We start from the raw sequence: 22,183 nt of genomic DNA, 5'->3' as shown, positions 1-22,183 counted from the left end.
CCATTAACTATTTCAAACACTCGTCAAAAAACAGTTTAATATTTACTCGAATTGATTCCTACTGATTTTTCTGACTCACTTTATCATCGTCAGAACCACTTTACTTGTCACGCTCTTTTTAGCCTCATGTGACATTAAATTTGCAAGAAAACTCATTTGTATTAAAAAAAATGATTAAAAAATAGTCAATTACTAATTAGAACACGGATCGAACTCGAAAGCACTAAAAGAATGGTCGTTTTTGCGTGATGGAAAGCAAGTTTCGACATCAAAATGGCACAAAGTTTAGGCAGAATTTAACTCTTCTCTATGAGTTCTATCGAACAACTGTGAGTTGCAGTGATCGAAAGAGTGACCAACTCTTGTGATAAAGGCCTCCTGCCTCGACCTCTTCCATCACTTGTATATTCATTTCAAAAACAAACTTCTAGGATTTCGAGCACGCTGTTTTATCTAGTGTTTACTTTTAAATTTTATTATTACGTTGATGGATTATTTTTGCTCATATTTCAACAGCCATAATGCGAGTAAAATTTATTCCCATTTCTTCAGTGTGTACTTCAGTGTGCCTTTCGAGTTCCGTAACGAAGTAAGTTCCAGTGGGTAAAAATAGGTTGAGAGAGACCCAGAGAGTGCCTGTAGGATCAGGACCGCTGGCGTTTACGAGCTCTTCCATCCTGATGAAATCCTGGTGGACTTGTTGTTGTCAGGGGCTCGCCAATACGAACGATTTCACGGTGGAGGGCCAATTATCAAACGCCTATGAAATTACCCGCGAAGGGGAAAGTTGAGCGTATAATAATAATGCTGCGGGAGAACTGAATCGACTCCAGAGTTACGTGTTGCCCTGATAGAAGTTTCATTCGGAAGATGCCACCCTGGACCACGCCCCTGACTCGGAATGTGACTAAGGGATACTTCAGATCGTGCGACTGTCAGATTGTCAATGCATATTAATAAATACAAATACATGCATAAAAGATCGCACTAAAAAATAGGTTGAACATTATTAATATTTTCTTTAGCAATTCCAATTCACTTTGACATAACGAATTTTCGAATACTTCAATATTTCTAATCATCGAACATCTAAGATTTTCATATTTTGTCCATTTGACATTGTCTTAGGTGTTATTTACGTATAATAAACTTTTTTGTCGGCAATATATTTCGTTCATTATATTATGCATTTGAACAGTCGGTACCATAGGACTCCGTGGCGCAACGGTAGCGCGTCTGACTCCAGATCAGAAGGTTGCGTGTTCAAATCACGTCGGGGTCAAGAAATTTTTTTTTTTTGGCATTTGACATGTCATTCTTCACGCGTCATTTTAGTTTTCGGTCATTGATCAAAATCCCACTATATTTTTCCAAACAATGAAAATGGCGAAAATTGTCTTACTTTTTCTACGACAAAAACAATGAGTTTTGATTTTTACTCATTTACTGTTCCATATTATACTAAATATTAATCACGTATAAAGTTTCTGTCGTTCATGATATTCGTTGATATTGCGCTACAAGTATTGTTTAAATTGATATTAAAAAGATTTCATCCAGCATTAAATTTCGATTGTCATGCTACATTCGTAAAAGAATTCACGACATTTTGATTAATCTTATGAAAAATTAAGGCGATTATTTACACCAAAACCAACAGCTTCGAAAAGACTTGCGAACATTTTTTAATCCGTAACCTAAAAAAATTTCTGAGTTGAAGAAAGCCTTGCGGTGCGTGCTCACATCCCGCATGCGAACCATCAAGTATCAGGTGAACAGAAAAAGAAATCTTTCTCCTCTCTCGTACAGTTGAGCGATATTCGCGCGGGTTGTCTCGTTTAGCCCCTCCTCGCATCAGGAAAACATGAATGAAAATGAGTGAAAGATTTGTGCAGTGCTCGTTGTTACAGAGGCGCCATAGTCGATATTCCACAAATATATGTATACATGAAAATATCTGACTGGATTATTAGAGGTCTAAATGTTTCTAGAACATTTAAATGTTCGAATGCGAATCGAATGGAAGTCGAAAGTCATTAGTTTCAAAATTCAAACGATTATTTCTCAGTCCCTATGTTCAACCTTCAGTTTCCGGTTTACACAAATTTTTCACATTTTTTTCGATTATTAATAGCGCTAATAAAAGTGGATTATCTGAAAAATCACAAGTATATTTAAATTACGAAAAGCATTCGAATCACTGGGATGGATACATAATTTTGGTGCCGAAAGCCCACAAACGTGTACCAATGTCTTCGCCTCGTTTCGGAACTCCTTTCGACTCAAGAGCTCTTCAAACTTTCTGCTTTCCGGATACTATGCACCAACTGATTGAGTTTAAATGATTTTGACTCTTAATCATTGAACGACCTAGAAATATGAGTCGAAGTCATCCGAAGTGGTATACAAACACGCGACACTTGGAGATACTCCGTCACAACAAAATGGCGGCAACAATAAAGAATTGAAAATTGGAACATTTAAGTGCCAACCAGAATGAACCTTCAGAAATGCTCGCTCGTGTATTTTTCAAAATAATGTGCAATATTGAATCATTTGAAACTCAATATTTTCGTGATTGATTATGCTATTGAAGATTGTTTATTTTAACAATTCATAAGCAACGGAAGCAGAATTTTAACGAACTTGAGGTGTGGAGGAACCGTCGTAATGGAATGCTCAGTCGCGTTTAACTGTATCATCGCGAGAGTATATAGAATCAAACGATTTGGTGGTTAAGGAAACACGAATATTCAGATTATAAAAGCCGAAAGCTTACATTCAAACGATGAATACACGTATACGTTCGCCCCCATGAACGCATGTGTACAGTTTGGGGGTTTGAAGTTTCGGGCGAAAGACTAGAATAAAAGAGAAAACGAACATAGTAACGAGGTCTGGGTTCCTTTTCATAATTTGTGACGCGATATTACGTAGTTTGGTAATCCGCAGTTAGAAATCGGAATGGACATAATCAACAATTTAACCATCCTAGTAACAGAAGAACATGAAAGTAAGCAAGATACCGCGTCGGTTGAAATTCTGCCGAGTAAGCTCCCCGAGTCTGATGTTACCCGTGGATCGGAAAGACACAATTTTGAGGAACAGCCGCGTGGGCCCTCAGCACCTCTGTGACGTCTAGCCGCCTCATTGGTCTTGGGCCGACCCTTTCCATCGTTCATTGGTTCATTGCTCTGGCTCGCGAAGAAATTTCGGCACTTTCAGGGGGCCAATCACTCCTTGTGTCAACACGGGCATGCCCAAATTTGTCTCGTTCTCGACCTATCGTCGTTTAATGATTTTCTCGTTGGTAGCAACGTGCGATCGTGAACGCGCAGAAGCGCATCAACGGGCAGTGACACCGTTTTCCCCGAAATTTACCGTCCGAGAGAGAGAGGGAGACACGCTTCTGGCGTTCTCTCTTTCACATGCGCGTCGTGGTGACGTTATCAACAGAGAATGCATTCCGACTGTACGATGATTAAGGGGAATAAAATTCAAGGGGAATTCACATCGGCTTGAGATTCCAAAGCGATGGAAGATGGCGGGTGGTCGATCCCTTCGCTACGCTTTCCCCTAAAATTTGTTGTGGCGTTGGGATTGAAAGGGGCTTTTTTTACCTTGCAAAATCCTCGTTTGCACGAGACGAGGTTCGTTGACATCAGCGCTTCTACCGGTGGCGTCGTGCTATTACTTACTGCCTGACAGCATGCGACCCTGCTGAAAAAATTCCTCACGGGCGAAAGTCAAGGTATGACGGCCTTATGTCATATATAAATTTCTGTCAATACAACCTTTCTATTTATGGACTCCTGGTATGAGGAGGGGCTCGGTGAGACAACCCGCGCGAAATTCTGTACACCGTAGGGAGAATCGGAACTTCTGCGAGGCTAAGATGCTCTCCTGATAAGTTGGTGCTCGTATGCGGGATGTGAGCACGCACCGCGTTCCTTGCTGTTAGTCCCTACGACGGCTGAACACTCTTCAGCTTCTTGTCAAGATGCCGGCCTTTCTTGCTGTGTCGTTCGAAGAACGATCAATCGCATTTGCAAACAATTTCACTTTCAACCCACTTCATAAAACCTCTCAATTCGTTCTGCCAGCCTGATAAAACTTACGACTACGGTCCTCACTATTTGCTTGGTTCTCTTGTGCATTATCGATATTTTTAATGTACGTTGGAACTTTGCTCGTATGAATGTTTCACGTCGGGAGGCCAATTCTTCTGCGGACACGCATCCATGCACATATTTATATCTCATTTATAATTTTCGACCTGTACCTTAATTTAAGGTGGTTCCTCCACGAGACAATTGAATTAGGAAATTATTTAAATTTGACATACGTATTGTTTAACATACGAACAACACCTCTATAAAATTTTAACAAGTTTCACCATCCCGAACCCGAGATATATGTAAGTGAAGTTGACTCAATTAACACGTAACATATGGACCATCCATAAGCAAACAGCACATTATTAATTCTACCGCTAGTACTAAAATTAGGAAGTTTATAAAAAACGAAGAGGAGCTAGAGCAGGATATCACAGATTTTGTGAAAAAAATTCAAGGTGATTGACCATCTAGTTTGACAGATACGGTCTCGAGAAGTACGAAGGTTTAGGCTGCATACGATATATTTTGCAAGCGAACAAGCGAATGTCGTCTGTATAGGCAACCTTTTCCGTGTGTTGAAGCATAGCCCGGATAGTTCCGTCAAAAAATTTACTCGCGATGTCAGATCAAAAATACTTTTAGAATAAATTTTACGAAAGCAAATGATATTTGTACTATATCTGCTGGCACCGAGTTGGTTGAGGCTGTCGTAGGGGATCGACCTTAAGATGATGGATCAAAATCGAAAAAATAAAAATGTCATCGGATTTTTGCGATCGTGCTGCGTACGATGACATTTTTATTAATTTAATCGGACAAACGATGTCAAAGAGGTTCAATTTCAAAAATTCGAGGTGTGATTACCGACTGATCCATCATCTTAACAAAAAAAACTCATTCATTCAAAGTCCGAATTGTATAATTTGTTTTTGATGTATGCAAATTTCGTATATTCTCGAAATCTTATTTTGCTAACTTTTATTGCTCAATATGAAGCACTCTTTCAAAAAACCTACCATGAAAGACTCCGTGGCGCAACGGTAGCGCGTCTGACTCCAGATCAGAAGGTTGCGTGTTCAAATCACGTCGGGGTCAAGCATTCAATTTTTTTTTGTTTCAAAAATTAATTTCCCAAAAGCAGCAGCCCAGTATCGAGAAATTTTTTTTCACAATACGTTTTATTGCAATACGATGAAAACATTATGAATCGACGAAATATAGTTCGGTGCTGTATGCTATGCGATAGTCCGTGTGTGACTAGCTTTAGTCATACACAAATAATCTCTGTAACCCCTATACTAATGAGAGCTTTTCTGATGACATGCATTGTGATTTGTTCGAAAAATCGGCTAAAAAGAATGACAAACCACAACGGAAGAGAAGCGAGATTTTATTGGCTCTGTATAATTCGTGAGGCTTCCGATTTCATCATCAAACTTTGTTGCCAACGGAAGCGTCTCAACAAGCGACACAGAGCAGCACTGTCACATAACAACGGCCCCAAAGAACAAAGCGTTACTTCGTACCGTTTGGCGTTTCTTGTTGAAGAATTCCCAATAACTTTCACCCATATCCGTCGATCCAAAGCACCTTCTTATTTACAGAAACAAAAATACTTACTTGGAATTAGGAAGAATGAAAACAACCGATGAACCTTATTTCGCTGTTTTCCCATCTTTCGGTATTGTCGTTCGTTTCACTCGCCATTGTCCCCATAAATCGGAATTCGCTTCTCAGATTTTCGTAGGATGCTCTATTTTTTCTTTAGCTCTGAATTCAAGAATTCAGTGTCATATTTGATGTGTTTGATTCTGTCGTTTATTTCGAGATGTACTAGTAACTAGTATTTACCTGATAAATAATGTGTTGTCGTTATTCCAGTGAAAATTCCGAAGTCTGGTTGCTCAACTATCGTCTCAAAAAGACCACTGTCTATGAAAAAACTTCGCAAAAAAAACAATACACAACGACAACACTGGAAACGCCGGGGCGCTACTGAAAGTTACACTTCAATGGTAACCGGCCAACTAATATCATTCGGTGGAATGGCAACAAACAATACTAATGACAAGTGGCGCCACCAGTCACTGGTAAACGCCAACAATCTTTCGCTCGCTTGGAAGCCATTGTCACATCAGTTCTAGTAACGATTGGAAAATTTATTTCCTGTCCGTAAACATTATAAAAACAGTTATAAAACATACGGCGTATTTTTTTGAGAACCTATTCAAGTTGACGAAAACTTAATTAATTTTTTTTTCTCACTACGATGAATCTGAACGGAATTTATCGGTACACACGTCACAATTACAAGAGTTCGAAATACGTGAGCACGTACATAATATTTTGTGCTCTACAAGATTTATTATTTTTTTCATTTATTTATGTCGGACTACGAACGAGTCGATAGTGTAATAAAACGACACGATTTATGCAGCCGCCAATTTTTATCATTGATTCACTGAATGGTGACTGGCGGAAAACTGATCGGTGGAAAGGTCGAAGGAGTGACTCGACCGAGGTATGAAAAAAATGTACAAATTATGCTGATAAATCATGTTGTCACAGTATTTCGTCAAACAAGAAAGTTTACATTTTTTAACGTCCTTTGATAATGGAGTCTTGAACAGAGTTTTTATCATGAGTGACATCTCTGTCAAGTTAAGATGTCCAAAACAATTGGATGAAGGTTGTTAATATATTCTTCAACAACATTTATTTAATATAATTCTAAACATTATTTTCGTGGTTACGATTAAAGGTTGAACAATAATATTTTGTCCTTCGTCCTACACATGGCGCCGTGGCTTAGTTGGTTAAAGCGCCTGTCTAGTAAACAGGAGATCGGGGGTTCGAATCCCCCCGGGGCCTCACCGAAATGGGTGGTTTTTTTAGTGTTTAATTTTCGGCACCTGTCAAAATAACTTTCGTTTACTTTCAGTCACGATTACCAGATCTTTATTTTTGCATATGTTTCTTGTTTACAAAAGCACTCGAAAATTTCCATTCCTCAAGCACATCTGACAAACGGATTCTTATTATCGAATCATCTCAACCAAAAATCTTTGTAAATTCATCACGCTCAATTTAATTGACGAAAATTCAAAAACTTTTCGAAGTAATCTACGAATGAAGTATCTTCACGTTCGATAAGGACACTTTGATGATTATTTCGTTCGCAACGAGATTCCCAATCAGGACATTTAACAACATTAAAATTATTCGTAAACACTGACATTGGGTTGAAATATGAAAATCGATGTTGATTATCGAAATAATCTGGCAGAATAACATCAACAACGTATCGAGTAATTCTTTCAACAATATTTCCTTGTCTGCACAAATCACTTATCAGGTCATCAGGTAAAACAGCGTATTCTTTGCGACCTTGGGACATTGCCAATGATTGACCTACTCTGGATAATTCCTCTTTGTCCTGAAGCTGTAAATAATCTCTGCCGATATTTCGACGAAAAATTCGCAAAGTATCCATGGGATTAAAAATAATAATTGGAAGTGAGTTCTCCAGGCAATTTATTAAGTGAATTCTAACAAAATTGTCAGTTATTGGAAGGTCGTCGAACATTTTGCCAGCAATCTTATCGATAGTGTTGATTTGGAGAGCTTTCGAAAAACGCTGAAATCGCATTGTTGCTTCGTCGAACTCGTAACATTTTACAGGAGTGCAAGACCAAACGAAATTTTCTCCGAAAATTCGTCGAAACGAAGGACTCAACGTCCACGAATCGTTCAGCTGGTTGAGATCGTTCCAGGTGTTGGGAGCGCTCGCGAAATTCATCCATTTTTTTCGTACCGTGCTGAACAATTTTTCGGAGCTTGTGATCGTCACTGGTGTATCTAAAAATGACGTTTTCTTCATACGAGACTCTTGGGTTTTCAAGAAACTTGATTGTCCGGTTTCGCTTTGGGGATTTTCAACAATGTCGGTGGCACTGACCTTCGATCTGAAGGCGTCGATGGAGGAAACTTTTTTGCTGGTGCTAGGTTCGATGGGATCGAGATGGCAAGGAATCGTCTCAGTTTCCGCGAGGTCAAGCTTGAAAGGAATTTTGTTAGGACTGAGAGTTTGAAGGGAAAAGTCTGAGAAGGGATTTTCGATTTTGAAGCGATCGCCGTTTTTTCGTGTCCCATTTGATCCGAGCGGGGAATCGGTTCTCGTATTTTTTGTTAAGACGTCATTTCCGCTGTCGGAGAAATTTGACGTCGGGAAAAGTTCATCGACGGTTTGACCGGCACCGAGTTCTCGTCTCGGCTTCGCATCTCGAGAAGACCCCGGTTGACAATCGGAATCACGAAGCCTCCGTAAATCCTTCACGTCCTGAGGCTCGCAGCTTCGTCTTGCTGGCAATGGCCTTTTATTCGTCTCCGGTTCCGTCGATGCGTTCTGGATTGTCACCCGTTTTTTTTCGGCTGTCCCTTGAGTGGGAATCGCCGGCACGAAATTCGTCTTAAAATCTTTCGGAAGAACCCCTTCGCGCACGAATCTTTCATTCAATGATTCGAATTCTTCTTCGGGGTTAGTGATCTTTAAATTTTCTGTCGGACAAAAGAAAAAACGAGTTTTTCGTTCTTGTCATCGAAGAGTTCGGCTTGTTTGACAACGAACTATTTCTCAAGCCATTCGCCTCAAGACAGCTTAAGGAGGAACATCAGCTTCACGTAAAGTGAGGATGTGCAAGTACGAATTTGATTGTTTTCATTCAAGTTATCCAGATTATGTAAACCCTGTTTGCTTTATTTATATGGGATTAACCCCCCAAAATACTTCATTTTTCAATGAAATTTATGCGTGAAATTTTAAAAAATCGCAGCATGAAACGACCTTTAATTTTGCACACGTCTTCTTTAGAGCTCGAACTATGAAACAGTGCTTTTTTTTCTAATCCATCACCATTTTTTATGTGTTTTCGAGTGTGGAAAAATGGGGCCTGTGAATTTATTTCCTATGCGTTAAATATCCCAAGTTTGGGAATTATTTACTAAAAAATGGTTGAATGAAATGGATTAAAAATTGGAGAGGCTATAGAAAATATCTCCAAAAATGTATTCTAAAATTTTCATTAAACTATCACTATTTTTCTCAAGCTGACGTTCCTCCTTGATATTTCAAAAAAAATTAAAGCAACATTCATTTCTGCGAAGAAGGAGGAACTAATGTGTAACTTTATTCGTCTTAAGGAGGCTGGCTACCGACGATACAATGTTGCCATGCTAAACCATGTTAAATACATTAAAAAATTCAAAATTATAAGAATTTAATAAAATTTCGTGAACATTTTCTTTAGGGCCAAATTTGACAATACAAATTTTTTAAGATTTTTCTTCTGTACAATTATCGAGTAATTGATCACTAAAGTTCAAGTGTATAAGCATAGCGTTTCCATACAGATAGGTATACATTCCGGGCATAAGAAATCTGCTTTAATGCGTAATTACTCGATAACCAAGCAGAAGAAAATTTTGAAAAAAATTGTGTCTTCGCACTTGATGTTGTAGAACATTGTATCACCAAATTTGATCAATTTCTTATCATTTTGACGAGTGTAGCCACCCTCCTTAAGGAGTTTCGGTACAAAAGTCTAAATATTAAGAAATTGATCAAATTTGGTGATAATGTTCTTCAACATCAAGTGCGAAAACACAAATTTTTTCAAAATTTTCTTCTACTTATAAAGTGAAGTGTAAAAAAAAATCAGTTAAATTTTCAGACAGTTTAGGAGCGTCGTTGCTGAGAAAAATCAATAACAATTTGGGCCAAATAACACGTAATCTTATGGAAGTCAAGACACATTCAGTGATATCTCCGTTAAAAATGATGCTAAAAATATGAAATTTTTTGGGCAACATGAGCAAGGCTTGCCGAATAATGTCAATTTTTTTCAGATTTATTAGGAGATTTGCTGAGATTATATTAATAATAATCTGTTTTCCGTGCAGTTTTTTGAGGCTAGGATCGTCACTGTTCGTGTTTTCGACTGAGCTTTCACCAGTTTTTCGTCTTTTTTTCCCAACTTTTCTTTAAAGTGTACGCAACATTGCCAAACTGTAAACTGGCCTAACTTTTGAAAGGTACAGGTCATCACTTTTGGGTAAAAAAAATGACTGTACAGCCTCAACTTCCAAGCAGATTTCTTATGCATGGAAACGCTATGCTTATACGTGTCAACTTTAGTGATCAATTACTCGATAACTGTGTAGAAGAAAAATCTTAAAAAATTTGTATTGTCAAACTTGGCACTAAAAAATATGTTCACCAAATTTTATAAAATTCTGAACTTTTTGAAATTTTTTATGCTTTTAGCATGGTTTAGCATGGCAACATTGTATCGCCTGTACCGAAACTCCTTAAAACTACGTTTGCATCACCTCTTGGTGACTCTTCCCTCGAGATCGTTCGTGCTTCAAACTTTTTGGCAGCGATAACTTTGACCACATTTTTTCGGAATTTATCAACGATGCTTTTTTTCCTCCTCATCTCGATCGTGTCTCGCGCGGTGTTCGCTTTGCCAACGCCTTCGGATGGAGTGATCAGGTGAATTATTTCTTCAGGTTGCGTAGGCTGAACGTCGATGGAATCCCATGGATTGGGTGCCGTTGAGACGGGGCGTTTGGTGTTTCCGAAGGCGGTATTGCTAGTCGGTTTATTTGGCACAAGAATCGGGAGCATGGGATCGAAAACTGTGCTTCTGTTGTCGGTATGATTTTGAGGAGTTCCTACATCGATCGTGCCCGCTGACCATTCGATTTTCGGACGAATGGATCCATCAGTTTTGGTAATTTCTCCATTTGTATTCAATCTGCGGCTCCGATGAATATCGGCGAAGGTCTTTTTTATTGTTACTTTAGGGTGGCTCCGACCGCTCGGACGAACGGTGTGATTTTCATGATTTTCTTCAGGAACCATCTCATTTTCCATTATTTTATATTCCTCAGTCATAATAAATTATTTAACTTACAAATTATTCCATTTGCCTCGGAAAAGTTAAGTAAAAATGTGACAGTGGCGATTCAAAACCGAAAAAATCGTTTAAAGGTTAATAATGTCGAGCCGATTTGCGAACGTGAAATGTCACCGAGAGGCCCACGATTTCAGCTGTCATTACACTTCAGTGCAGCTCTCATATTATGACTGATGAGATCGTAAAAAAATGTTGGAAAATTACCAATTTTTTCACTTCTCCAAACAATAGCTGTATTTTTAATTTTCTATAATTTTTTCTCTAAGAACGATCCCTGCATATCGCTCTTTCAATAATGATTTTAAATTAAAAGAAAAAAAATATTCGACGAGGATGGGATTCGAACCCACGCGTGCAGAGCACATTGGATTAGCAGTCCAACGCCTTAACCACTCGGCCACCTCGTCCGATGAAATTGAAGAGCCCAATGCACTTCCATAAGTATAAAAATGTTCAATCGATCGATATCGCATGACGTAACACTCCGTAGGACATCCCAAAAGCGAAAATTTTCTCGTAATTACTCAAGAAATCGTCCTCACATTCATAATTTTGGAAATTTGTCACGTTCTCCCCAAAAAAACGGCGTTTAATTCGTCAAGCGATATATAGCGCCATCTCGTATTTTCACTTCGCGTTCTCTAATCGAGATCTAGATTCATGCATTTTTGCAATATTTTGTCATCCATTATTTTATTTTTTACAAATTCTTTTTAGCTTGAACGCAATATCATTTGTGTGTGTGTGTGTGTGTGTGTGTGTGTGTGTGTGTGTGTGTGTGTGTGTGTGTGTGTGTGTGTGTGTGTGTGTGTGTGTGTGTGTGTGTGTGTGTGTGTGTGTGTGTGTGTGTGTGTGTGTGTGTGTGTGTGTGTGTGTGTGTGTGTGTGTGTGTGTGTGTGTGTGTGTGTGTATCACGTAGCTTTGGTCTCCCCTTATCTTATTGCTAACACACCTTCCCCTTCCTCCAAGGAGGATGTTGACGTATCATATGCAGCCGTGTGGACAAGTGCATTACACTCAAGAATCGTTGTTTTCTTTACAGCGCTCTGATATTTTGTGTCTCCAGTTGTTATCGCACGTTACGTATATCGTAGAATTTCTTAAGGCTTAACAAGACCGGCTCGTGTATAGATATACACTGAAACAGTTTTTACGAGATCTGCTCTGTCATTATCTCTCGAAACCAATATATAGTTGCCATAACATCAGCACCGACCATAACAAACGTTGATTTGTCGTCGCGCAAGAAATAACATATTTCCAGTTAAGAAGTTACACAACCATGAGTCGAGTAAGACTCAAATCTCTTGACTCTCTTCTCTTGGGCTCAAGCCTTGAGCAGTTTAACAAGCAACGCAGAGATGGAACGTGTTCCGAACGATTTTTATACGTCGGTTTACGATGACAGTACGATCGAGGTTATGCGGAAGGAATTTTCTCGCCTGCACGGTAAGCTGCCATAAAAATCATACCGCCAGTTTCGAAATATTACTTTTTTTTACAATCATGTATCCGAGTTTACATAAAATATTTTTCATTCGGGTTATTTCTATTTTTTTTTTTTTTTTTTATAAAATAATTCAAAACACTTGTTTTCCTTTTACGTTAGCCCTTGGAATTCAGGAATTTGGGTTGTTGTCAAGGTTATGTAAATTACCGACTGACGATAACTGTAATTCATTTATATTATAAAAAAAGCTGTCAAATTTCACGAATGCACACGTAAATTTTCAATTCTACACGAATATCTTGATTTTTAACAATTTTTTTAACAAAAATATTCAATCATTTTTACGATGACAATGAATCTGTTGCATGTTCATTATCAGAGAAAAATTAAGATTTCGTATTATTACGTTTTTTTTAAGACGAACATTATCTGGATCATGCTGGAGCTACTTTGTACTCGGAAACGCAAATCAAGAGGATCGGTAATGACATGCTTACCTCTCTATACGCGAATCCTCATTCAGCTGGCACCGCTGGTTTTTTGTCACATGAAATTGTTGAACGAACACGATATAGGTGAGAGCATCAAATAGGCGATAATTTACGGAGCTTCTTACGAATAAAAATGTCAAAAACTTTTTCTTGGAAGAAAAAGGAATTCTACCAAATTTTTAAAAATAATTAAAGACGCAGGAAAACGTTCCTTGCAAACATCAGCATTCCACGATATTTTCATGAATTTTAATTTTTTTTGACAAAAAAGATAACGTAAATATTTGCAACATTGATGAACCGAAACGATGTTGCAATCTCTTTGTAAATGGATACACCAAAACTCTCGTTCTTAGGAGAATTAATTGAAATTTTGTTGCACAGGTTATTGGATCATTTTCATGCATCGCCGGACGAATATGAGCTTGTTTTTACATCGGGTGCAACTGCGGCGTTGAAAATCGTCGCAGACACATTTCGATTCAGAGACGTCGCTACTCGTGGTCAAGAGACCGGGAGCTTCATTCATCTGGTGGACAATCATACATCCGTTTTGGGAATGCGAGATTTGGTCACTGAAAGAGGAGGCAAAGTTTCGTGTCTAAGCCGTGAAAAAGCTTTCAAAATTTTTGCTGAAAGTTCCCAACCAAAAATCACACAGCCTACGAAACAATGGACGAACTCACTATTCGTTTACTCTGCTCAATGCAATTTCACTGGTTTCAAATATCCTCTTTCATGGATACGTAAAGTTCAAGATGGAATTCTGGATTTTAAGAATGATGGGAACTCTGGAAAGTGGCATGTGCTCCTCGACGCTGCTGCATACGCCGCCACGAACGATCTCGATCTCTCCAAATTCAAACCCGATTTTGTCGCTCTTTCTTTCTACAAAATGTTCGGTTATCCAACCGGCACGGGCGCACTCCTTGTTCGAAAATCCAGCGCCGATGCTCTACAAAAAATCTACTACGGCGGTGGAACCGTAAATTTGGCACTCAGTTTAAAAAACTTTCACGTTAAACGCGACGTTTTTCATGAAAGGTACACAAACTTATGAAAATTACAATCTCCTGTTCAATTTCATTACCATAATTCATTCCATATATAATTTTGACAGCATCAAATGTAACATTTTCGAAGATCTATCGATTTGCATTCGAAAAATTAGAATTCGTTTTCATCATCCGGAATGAAATTGTAATTATTATCGAACAAAACTATTTTGTAGAAAATTATTTTACGACAAATATTCTGAAGTTTTTTTAAATTCTCGTAATTTAGGAGCGAAATTTTTTAATTTTTTGAACATTTCACGCTATGGAAATGTATTTCAAATTGAGCACAATTCATTCTATTTCGATAAACGATATGAATCTACTTCCTACCTTTTGATTTTCATGATAATCATTTTGTTTATAGAAATTTTTATAAATCCGTTTCTACAAATGATAAGAATCGAAATACCCGAAAAGCAACAATTTTTATCTTTGCACGTGATTTTTAGATTCGAAGACGGAACTTTGCCTTTTCTTTCTATAATATCGCTCCAACACGGTCTGGATGCCCTGGCATTAATACCGTTGGATGATATATCGAGACACGTATTCTCACTGGCGCGTTATTTGCATCATTCGTTGGCGACGATGCACCATCGAAATAAAAAGCCAGTGGCAAAAATTTATAGTGACACGAATTACGAGAATCGTGAAACGCAAGGTGGCATCGTGAGCTTCAATCTGTTGAGATCGAGCGGCGATTACGTTGGTTACACGGAGATCGTTAACATGGCTTCTCTATTCAAGATCTATCTTCGTACCGGTTGTTTCTGCAATCCTGGAACCTGTCAGCGACAATTGGGACTTTCTGACGAAGACGTTATGAACAATTTCGAAGCTGGTTACACCTGTGGCGGCTCGCGTGATCTTATCAATGGAAAACCGACGGGCGCGGTAAGAATTTCTTTCGGATATATGTCATCACGAGAAGATGTTGAAGCAGTGCTTTCCATGATCCGGAAATGTTTTCTCGATTCTTCGGAAACTTCAAGGCTTCCGGAACATCCAGCTAACTTCCAATCCTCACTCCAAAAACTTTCCATCAATGACGAATCTGAAAGTATACAAAACGGATATGATGCCGAACAGAAAGAAATTTCCTTGCATGGTAATCATGCGGTAGGACAGCAATTGATTCGAAATGGAGTGAACGATGTCGGTAGAGAATCTGTCTCTGAGAATATTGGAATTGAAGGAAATTTGCGATTGTCACGCCTGTTTATATACCCGATCAAATCTTGCGCCGCTTACGAAATCAAGGATTCCTGGCCCTTGGGCGAACGAGGGTTGCAGTTCGATCGCGAATGGATGATCGTCACTTCCTCTGGTGTTGGCTTGTCCCAAAAACAGCTTGTTAAATTGTGCCTGCTCCAACCGACAATATCTCGAGAGAAGAATGTTTTGGTCTTGGATTATCCTGGTGAGTTGTAAGATTTATTATTGCATCTAATAATCCATCTGAAATTCAATAAAATGTGTGAATATTTTTTCAGGCATGCCGTCAGTTCAAGTCCCCTTGGAAATCACTACGCAAAAATCACACAGTGGCGAATTATGTAGAAGTCGAGTCTGTGGTCATAGAGTCGAGGGACTGGACTGTGGAGCCGAAGTATCTGAATGGCTTAGTTTGGCTCTGGGACGACCAAATTTACGACTAATTCGTCAGAATAATAGGAAAAAAAATATTATAGGTGAAGCACGAAGATTTGTGCAAAATAACGACTAAAATCAAAAATTTTGTATGCGGAATAAGAAAAGTAGAACCTGATATTTCCAATTTTTGTCCAATGACTTTTTTCACAGATCTGATGAAGCCAGAGTTATCGTTTTCAAGTCAAGCACAGTATTTGCTCATAAACGAATCGAGTGTGCAATGGCTACTGGAAAAATTGCCAAAAGATTCTGACTGCTTGCAGGAAACGATTTTGTATCGATTTAGAGGAAACATGGTTTTGTGTGGGAGCCTGCCATTTCGAGAAACAACGTGGTCACAAATTCAAATTGGAAAATACAAATTCAAAGTACATAAATCTATAATTCTATCATTTCTATTCTATTCATAAAAATTCATTCTGGAAAGTTCTGGAGTTATACAGTTCAGTAGAATTAGATAAAATTGGGGATGGGTGAAAAAACCTTTTCTGTCGACAGGTGGACAGCCCTTGCACCAGGTGTCAAATGGTGTGTATCGATCAAACAACAGGAAAAAAAACAGTAGAGCCTTTGCGATTAATCGCTGAAGAGTTCCATGGAAAAGTGCAATTTGGTGTTTATCTCAGCCGAGAAAAAAGTGAGCCTGTAATTATAAATATAGGTGATTCGATAACTGTCATGTAAAAAATTTTAGTACATCTAAAATCGCTCTCTTTATCGAACAAAATGTTTGTGCATATGAAGTTCAAAATTTAAGAATCTGAATGGAAGGGCTGAATAGAAAGGTCATGCATTTTCAATTGGCAAATAAGAAATTTATTTGTCTACATTGAAGAGATAAATATATATACATATTTACATACATATAGGAAAATGATGTTAAGTCGTTGTTTTAAAAAAAAAAATAAATTAACCATTCATACCTATGAATGATAAAAATATAAATATCACATGATTGTGCAATTAATTGGTTGTTGTTGCTTTATTTCTCTTATGGGTTTTCCATCTTGAACTTCTGCGGCAAGCTCACAAACATCAGAAAAGTTGGGGAAAGCCATAGTTTGGAGTTTGGAGTAAACAAGCTCCCCGTTTACTTGTACTTCGAAAGATGCTGGAAAGTTTAAATATTGAATTTAATTTGAATCAATTTGAATTAGAAATTGAGATTTTGTGTAGTAGAGGAACAATGAATTATCGAATGCATTGGGTTCTTACAATTACCTTGTCTTCCCGGTGCCCCATATATCTCGGCTGTAGGAACTCTGTCTTTTATTAACTTTGCCATTTCTAAAAATTGTTTCTTGTGGCCACAACCACCGCTGGAAAGGTTTTCACACCATAAAAAAATACTAACAATGCAATTGATTGATTGAAAAATCTAAGAATGCCTTTTGGGATTAAATCCTTGATATGCATTTTCTATTCTCAATTTTAATACTAGAAGCACTTATTTTTCAATCTTCTTTAGCAATGTGTTCAAGTACAGTCGATCAATTTAAAAAAATTTGACGAAAGCAATGAGAATTGTCATAACATTGGTAATTCAATAAAGTGCGGTTATAAACGGTCGAAGTTTTGGAAAATCACGTTCTTCATTGATGTCTAAGCAATTATCAATAAAACACTATTCTACTTACCAATATTCGACGTGTACTTTAACGTCAGTCATGATTAAACAATTAAACGAGCTCTGTATTTGAAGAAAATTAATTACGTCCTTCCTTACGAGTTTAACCTATGAAGTCAATGGTATTTCTATATGACAATCTTTTCAAGCTAGATTTTATTCGAATGCCAAGACTCACTTATTGAATTGAGGATACAAATCACAAGGGTTAAAAACAAACGTAACCGATGAACAATTTTTAAAATTATTTTATTTCCTCAGAAATGATGTAATAACATTTCATAAAAAATATTTGTAGATTCCAACTAAATTCAAAATGTCGGATAAATCATATGTATAATCAATTCCTACAGGTACAATGAAAGCATCACAAATTTTCGAGGTTATACGTGGCACAAGGAATATAAGTTTGTCATGACGCAACTTTTTTGCCTTTTTCTTGAAATATTCTCTGGCTATAAAACAAACTGCGTGCGGGGCCCAATACTGGTATTGCACCCTCAAGGCCCGAAGTGGAAGAAGGGAAACGAGTGGAAATAATCCAAGAATTGCACGAATGCGCTTGCGCTTCTGTGGGCCTTGTAGAATACACGGTACACATGTACCTATACATTTGTAAAGGAAAGATATGTGCAGTATGTACTGAGAGTATACGGGTATCCGCAATGGGACGCAATGTGAAGTGGAGGTGGAGGGGGACGAAGTGAAACGGGCGCCCACAGCCACTGGTTGTCCCTCTGAGATCGGGTCAGATCGGGCCCCAGATCGGGCTCACCGACCCACACCATCAGTCGCGATAACCACATTATTCTTCCTCTCTCTTTTTCTCTGTCATCCGTTTCATATGTATCGCTTAAAAGTTCAGTTTTTATCCCATAAAAAATAATCTACGAATTATTGCTTTGAATCATCAAAAAGCATTGAACTGTGAAAGAAAACTCGTTATTCGACAGAAGTATACGCATTCGATTGGTCCATGGGACATAGTGAAATAGTCGTTTGATGGACTCAAACAACATTCCAGCTGCATCAAGTATTTGGAATGTGCACAAATCAAGATGGTGGTGCGGTGGCGAATGAATCGTTGATTCTCAGTTATGTCACTCGTCGCTGATCCTTCCGTCAAGGTCATTCAGGTAAATTATCAAACGTTTATTTATTCATTGTCAACTCGTGAGTCAATTATTATTTTTATTATATGAAAAAATTGATTGGTCGGTGCCCCGAGACCCTTGAAAAAGGAAAAATTTTAAACCATTCGATATGTGTCAAATCGGTTTATATTCATCTCATCTTTGGAATGCATAGTTGAGTGAAGGATAATATTTCATAATGGAATTTTTTCAAATAAATTTTACATTTTGCTCACAATTTTGTTCAACTGAGTCGAATTGAACATCGGATATTGCAGTAGAGGTATTTTATTTTATGATCGAGTGGAGAAGGCCAAATATTTAAAAGGTTTCGCATGTGTCTTTCTCCCTCTGTGTTGCGTGGGTAGAACCTCGCGGTGCTACGTGCTCTATGCCTCTTACTGGTTTTGCCTTAAGGCCCAACTCTCCCTCCATAAATTCTTTTATCGTTAATCTGAACTAAATAAGAATTCGACTTTTTGAATTTACTGCAAGAGATAATGAAATTTCGATCGAAACTGTCCTTAGTCCGATCCAGACTGAGTTTTCATTTCGTAATTCCATTTTCTTTAAATTTCTGACCTACAAAAAAGTAAATTTTCAATTCTAGTGCTTAGTGGTTTAAAAGAAACTTGAAAATTGTCAGTAATTTTTGACATGCGATATTGAAATGTAACAATAAAATAAATTGCTTAACAAATAATCCAACGACTCTTTTCGGAGTGAGAACGAATTTGTCGATTCTATGATACTTTCGACATTTTTTAAAATTGTCATAAAAACACGTGCAAAATTGGTGATTTTTTTCATGAATTTTCCGTAAGTCGTCAAAAAAACTGAAAGCCATTATACAAAAAATATTGCTATGCTTTTAGAAGTACTGAAATTCTGTCAATAGCCATAATTTATAAAAGTTATTATCAAAAATCGACGTTCGTGAATTTTGAGAGTAGTTTGAATTTTTCCCAATTATAAGTTCAGTAGCGAAACCCTGAATCCTGTTCCATTAGAGATTTTTTGGTTGATCTCTGTCATGAGTGGCATACCTAGAGCTAGGGATTCCAAGATTGTCGCAGGATAAAACATTTGACAGAAAATACATCCCTTACGTACTTTCCTATGGGTTAAAAAGTATTGATGAATTGAATAATTTATTCTGAATTCAAATAATGTGAAAGAAAACGTGAAACTTTGATTGAAAGAATTGAACAAGTACGAAGTTGTACAGCTTCGTAATCAAACGAATATTTGAAAACCTTAAAAGTATTCCATCGTGTGTTTTATTGACAGAACGGAGAATGGAATGGACGGATCGTGTCCACTGCTCCTATCGTCCTTCGTTGACCGTAGCGGCTCGGACCAAGATCAACTTATATATAAAACCCAAAAGTTGGTGCTGTATTCGGGAGCGTCGGATTCGATCGATCTCGGTTACCACACGCTCGACAACAATGCCTGTAGATCGTCGACGTCGCCATCGGTGGTGGCATTGCCGAGTAGTCGGCAACATTCGTCGTTACAAGTGCATCAGAAGCGAGGAGGAGGTGGTTTGCACGCGATTGACATAACCCATTTGAACGATGATTTGTTACTGAAAATATTTGGTTGGTTGAGTACACGAGACCGTTGTATGGTGGCGCAAACGTGTAGAAGATTGTGGGAAATCGCGTGGCATCCGAGCCTATGGAAGGAGGTGGAAATAAGGTATCCACAAAACGCCACGACGGCGCTGCGTGCGGCAGCGCGACGAGGGTGTCACTCTCACATAAAGCGGCTGACGATAGAGGGCGCGACGGGCTTTTCCGGAGTTTTTTCGTTGCTTCCGTTTTCGAGTCTGACATCGTTGGTGCTTCGACATTCGAGGCGCGTTACCGACAACAACGTGACGAGCATACTGGACAATTGTCCGCATTTGAAAGAATTGGATTTGACCGGTTGCGTGAGCGTAACTCGAGCTTACACTCGGATCGCAGGATCGCCGTTGGAATCGTTGGACCTGAGCGATTGTCACGGAGTCGACGACTCCGCTCTCGTTCTCACACTTTCGCGAATGCCAAATTTAACCTTCCTTTATCTCCGCCGTTGCTTCCGCATCACCGACGCGAGCCTCGTTTCCGTAGCTTCCTATTGTCCCAACCTGAGACAATTATCCGTTTCTGATTGCTCAAGAATCACGGATTTCGGTGTTCGCGAACTCGCCGCCCGACTCGGACCTTCCTTGCGTTATTTCTCCGTTGGAAAATGCGACCGTGTCTCCGACGCCGGATTACTCGTCGTTGCCAGACACTGTTACAAGTTAAGGTACTTGAACGCACGAGGCTGCGAAGCTCTTAGTGACAGTGCCACCATCGCGCTCGCACGTTCTTGCCCAAGACTCCGGGCACTCGACCTCGGCAAATGCGACATCGGCGATCCAACTCTCGAAGCACTCTCCACCGGATGTCCCAATCTTAAAAAACTCTCCCTCTGCGGATGCGAAAGAGTTACTGATTCCGGTCTCGAAGCACTCGCTTATTACGTACGTGGCTTGCGCCAATTAAACATCGGCGATTGTCCCGCCGTGACGAGGCGGGGTTACAGAGCCGTTAAAAGTTACTGTCGACGCTGTGTCATTGAACACACCAACCCCGGTTTTTCCAGCTAATTCGAGATTATCTTTCGTTGAGGACATTTCTCGCTCACTTTTTTAGCCGAAGCATTTTATTCGAACGCGCGATATTCTACTCGTGCGGTAATTCGAAGAAGCTTTGAGAAAATCGAATTTTTTATTTTCCCCTGTAATCAAAGTCTGCGATTTTTACATTTTGTCATCCTAGAAATGACATTTTTTTTTCATTCTTCTTTTTTAAGTGATTTCGAAGAAATTCACAAAGGGTGCGATCTCCGTTCAATTCGAGTGTATTCCGATAATATCGAGCTGAAATATTCAGTTGGAACGAAATCGTCGGAGGTGCTGGTTAATCAACGCGTCAAACATTATTCAACATTTTCGAGAAAAAACCTGCGTCTGGATATATGAGTTTGTTTTTTTTTCCAAGCAACGTGAATGTGTAATTTTCGTTTCAAAACCTGATACTCGTGGCTTCTCAGTTAGGGTCTTCGCCTTGAGAAAAAAAGGAAACGAATGTTTATTTATTAACCCAGGAATGCGACAACGGAGGTTTTATGTCTGCGGTTTATTGAAAATCATGGTTAGCAGAAAAAAAATTTAGTATTTTTAGCATTCCTCTAGAAAATTGCGTCGAAGTTAATGTTTCAAAATTGATCTTTTTTTTTATTCTGAGATTTTATTCGTGTCAAAAATGTACTCTAGTGTATAAAAATTCATATTATTGTTACAATAATTTAAGATAATATTCGTGTCGGCGTTTTGAGTTTTAAGATCACGTGTTTTACCATTGGAATTTTTATTTCTTTTAATTGGAGGTAATCGTCCGAGCTCGAGAAAAAAAATATTTATTTGAAGGGTCCAAGGAAGATATTGATATATTATATGTGTTCGTTTTTGAGGAGAAAATTTATAAAAAAAATAAAAATTTTCAAGCTCTAAGTGTTTTTTTTTTACAGTTTTTTGTCGTTTCCTGCTTTTTTTGAATGTTATTCGTACAGCAAATATAGTTGTGCGAATAATAGTGAATATTCGAAAATAAAAAGAATTTATAAGTTTATTTAA

The 22,183-nt window shown here is 38.4% G+C and overlaps 4 protein-coding genes, 1 long non-coding RNA gene and 4 other non-coding genes across 11 annotated transcripts; 5 read left to right on the top strand and 4 right to left on the bottom strand.

Annotated features, from left to right (window-relative positions):
- Positions 1-1,210: 1,210 nt before the first annotated feature.
- On the top strand, positions 1,211-1,282 carry TRNAW-CCA (transfer RNA tryptophan (anticodon CCA)). Its single transcript has one exon. It is a non-coding gene; the product is annotated as a tRNA-Trp (tRNA).
- Positions 1,283-5,141: 3,859 nt separating this feature from the next.
- Positions 5,142-5,213, top strand: TRNAW-CCA (transfer RNA tryptophan (anticodon CCA)). The gene has a single exon. It is a non-coding gene; the product is annotated as a tRNA-Trp (tRNA).
- Positions 5,214-6,915: 1,702 nt separating this feature from the next.
- Positions 6,916-6,989, top strand: TRNAT-AGU (transfer RNA threonine (anticodon AGU)). Its single transcript has one exon. It is a non-coding gene; the product is annotated as a tRNA-Thr (tRNA).
- Positions 6,990-7,059: 70 nt separating this feature from the next.
- Positions 7,060-11,832, bottom strand: LOC122409193 (uncharacterized). Its single transcript, XM_043416537.1, has 2 exons — positions 10,506-11,832; positions 7,060-8,675 (listed from the first exon to the last, which is right to left on the bottom strand). The coding sequence occupies exons 1-2, from the start codon at positions 11,074-11,076 to the stop codon at positions 7,201-7,203; spliced, it is 2,046 nt and encodes a 681-aa protein (XP_043272472.1). The 5' UTR covers positions 11,077-11,832; the 3' UTR covers positions 7,060-7,200.
- Positions 11,424-11,505, bottom strand: TRNAS-GCU (transfer RNA serine (anticodon GCU)). The gene has a single exon. It is a non-coding gene; the product is annotated as a tRNA-Ser (tRNA).
- A 246-nt stretch (positions 11,833-12,078) lies between the features above and the next one.
- On the top strand, positions 12,079-16,717 carry mal (maroon-like). The gene is made up of 7 exons (XM_043434046.1): positions 12,079-12,547; positions 12,967-13,123; positions 13,424-14,083; positions 14,547-15,517; positions 15,591-15,788; positions 15,901-16,118; positions 16,249-16,717. Exons 1-7 carry the CDS (start codon positions 12,460-12,462, stop codon positions 16,432-16,434), a joined length of 2,478 nt encoding a protein of 825 aa, XP_043289981.1. The 5' UTR covers positions 12,079-12,459; the 3' UTR covers positions 16,435-16,717.
- On the bottom strand, positions 13,267-13,836 carry LOC122419474 (uncharacterized). Its single transcript, XR_006262900.1, has 2 exons — positions 13,726-13,836; positions 13,267-13,614 (listed from the first exon to the last, which is right to left on the bottom strand). It is a non-coding gene; the product is annotated as an uncharacterized lncRNA (long non-coding RNA).
- Positions 16,544-18,083, bottom strand: LOC122419473 (migration and invasion enhancer 1). 3 transcript variants are annotated; one of them, XM_043434065.1, is made up of 4 exons: positions 17,556-18,083; positions 17,388-17,517; positions 16,972-17,069; positions 16,544-16,861 (listed from the first exon to the last, which is right to left on the bottom strand). In XM_043434065.1, the coding sequence occupies exons 2-4, from the start codon at positions 17,417-17,419 to the stop codon at positions 16,698-16,700; spliced, it is 294 nt and encodes a 97-aa protein (XP_043290000.1). In that variant the 5' UTR covers positions 17,420-17,517; positions 17,556-18,083; the 3' UTR covers positions 16,544-16,697. The 3 variants fall into 3 exon arrangements, with proteins under 3 accessions (XP_043290000.1, XP_043289999.1, XP_043289998.1); XM_043434064.1 differs by having other exon boundaries at positions 17,388-17,505; XM_043434063.1 differs by having other exon boundaries at positions 17,388-17,485.
- Positions 18,084-18,130: 47 nt separating this feature from the next.
- On the top strand, positions 18,131-22,060 carry LOC122419471 (F-box/LRR-repeat protein 7-like). Its single transcript, XM_043434060.1, has 2 exons — positions 18,131-18,513; positions 19,801-22,060. Exon 2 carries the CDS (start codon positions 19,814-19,816, stop codon positions 21,152-21,154), a length of 1,341 nt encoding a protein of 446 aa, XP_043289995.1. The 5' UTR covers positions 18,131-18,513; positions 19,801-19,813; the 3' UTR covers positions 21,155-22,060.
- Positions 22,061-22,183: the final 123 nt, after the last annotated feature.

Source organism: Venturia canescens, chromosome 1 (assembly GCF_019457755.1).
Source record: "Venturia canescens isolate UGA chromosome 1, ASM1945775v1, whole genome shotgun sequence".
NCBI lineage: Eukaryota > Metazoa > Arthropoda > Insecta > Hymenoptera > Ichneumonidae > Venturia > Venturia canescens.
The sequence above is the reverse complement of the archived record's forward strand: the minus strand, read 5'-3'. Positions and strand labels throughout refer to the sequence as shown.

Coding starts and splice junctions, on each gene's coding strand:
- LOC122409193 (XM_043416537.1), bottom strand. CDS start 11,076: ATGACTGAGGAATATAAAATAATGGAAAATGAGATGGTTCCTGAAGAA. Junction 8,676..10,505: donor GAGGGAAGAGTCACCAAGAG/GTGATGCAAACG, acceptor TTTGTCCGACAG/AAAATTTAAAGATCACTAAC.
- mal (XM_043434046.1), top strand. CDS start 12,460: ATGGAACGTGTTCCGAACGATTTTTATACGTCGGTTTACGATGACAGT. Junction 13,124..13,423: donor GTTGAACGAACACGATATAG/GTGAGAGCATCA, acceptor TTTGTTGCACAG/GTTATTGGATCATTTTCATG. Junction 15,518..15,590: donor TTTGGTCTTGGATTATCCTG/GTGAGTTGTAAG, acceptor ATATTTTTTCAG/GCATGCCGTCAGTTCAAGTC.
- LOC122419473 (XM_043434065.1), bottom strand. CDS start 17,419: ATGACTGACGTTAAAGTACACGTCGAATATTG. Junction 17,070..17,387: donor AAAGTACACGTCGAATATTG/GTAAGTAGAATA, acceptor AAACCTTTCCAG/CGGTGGTTGTGGCCACAAGA. Junction 16,862..16,971: donor TGGGGCACCGGGAAGACAAG/GTAATTGTAAGA, acceptor TAAACTTTCCAG/CATCTTTCGAAGTACAAGTA.
- LOC122419471 (XM_043434060.1), top strand. CDS start 19,814: ATGGACGGATCGTGTCCACTGCTCCTATCGTCCTTCGTTGACCGTAGC.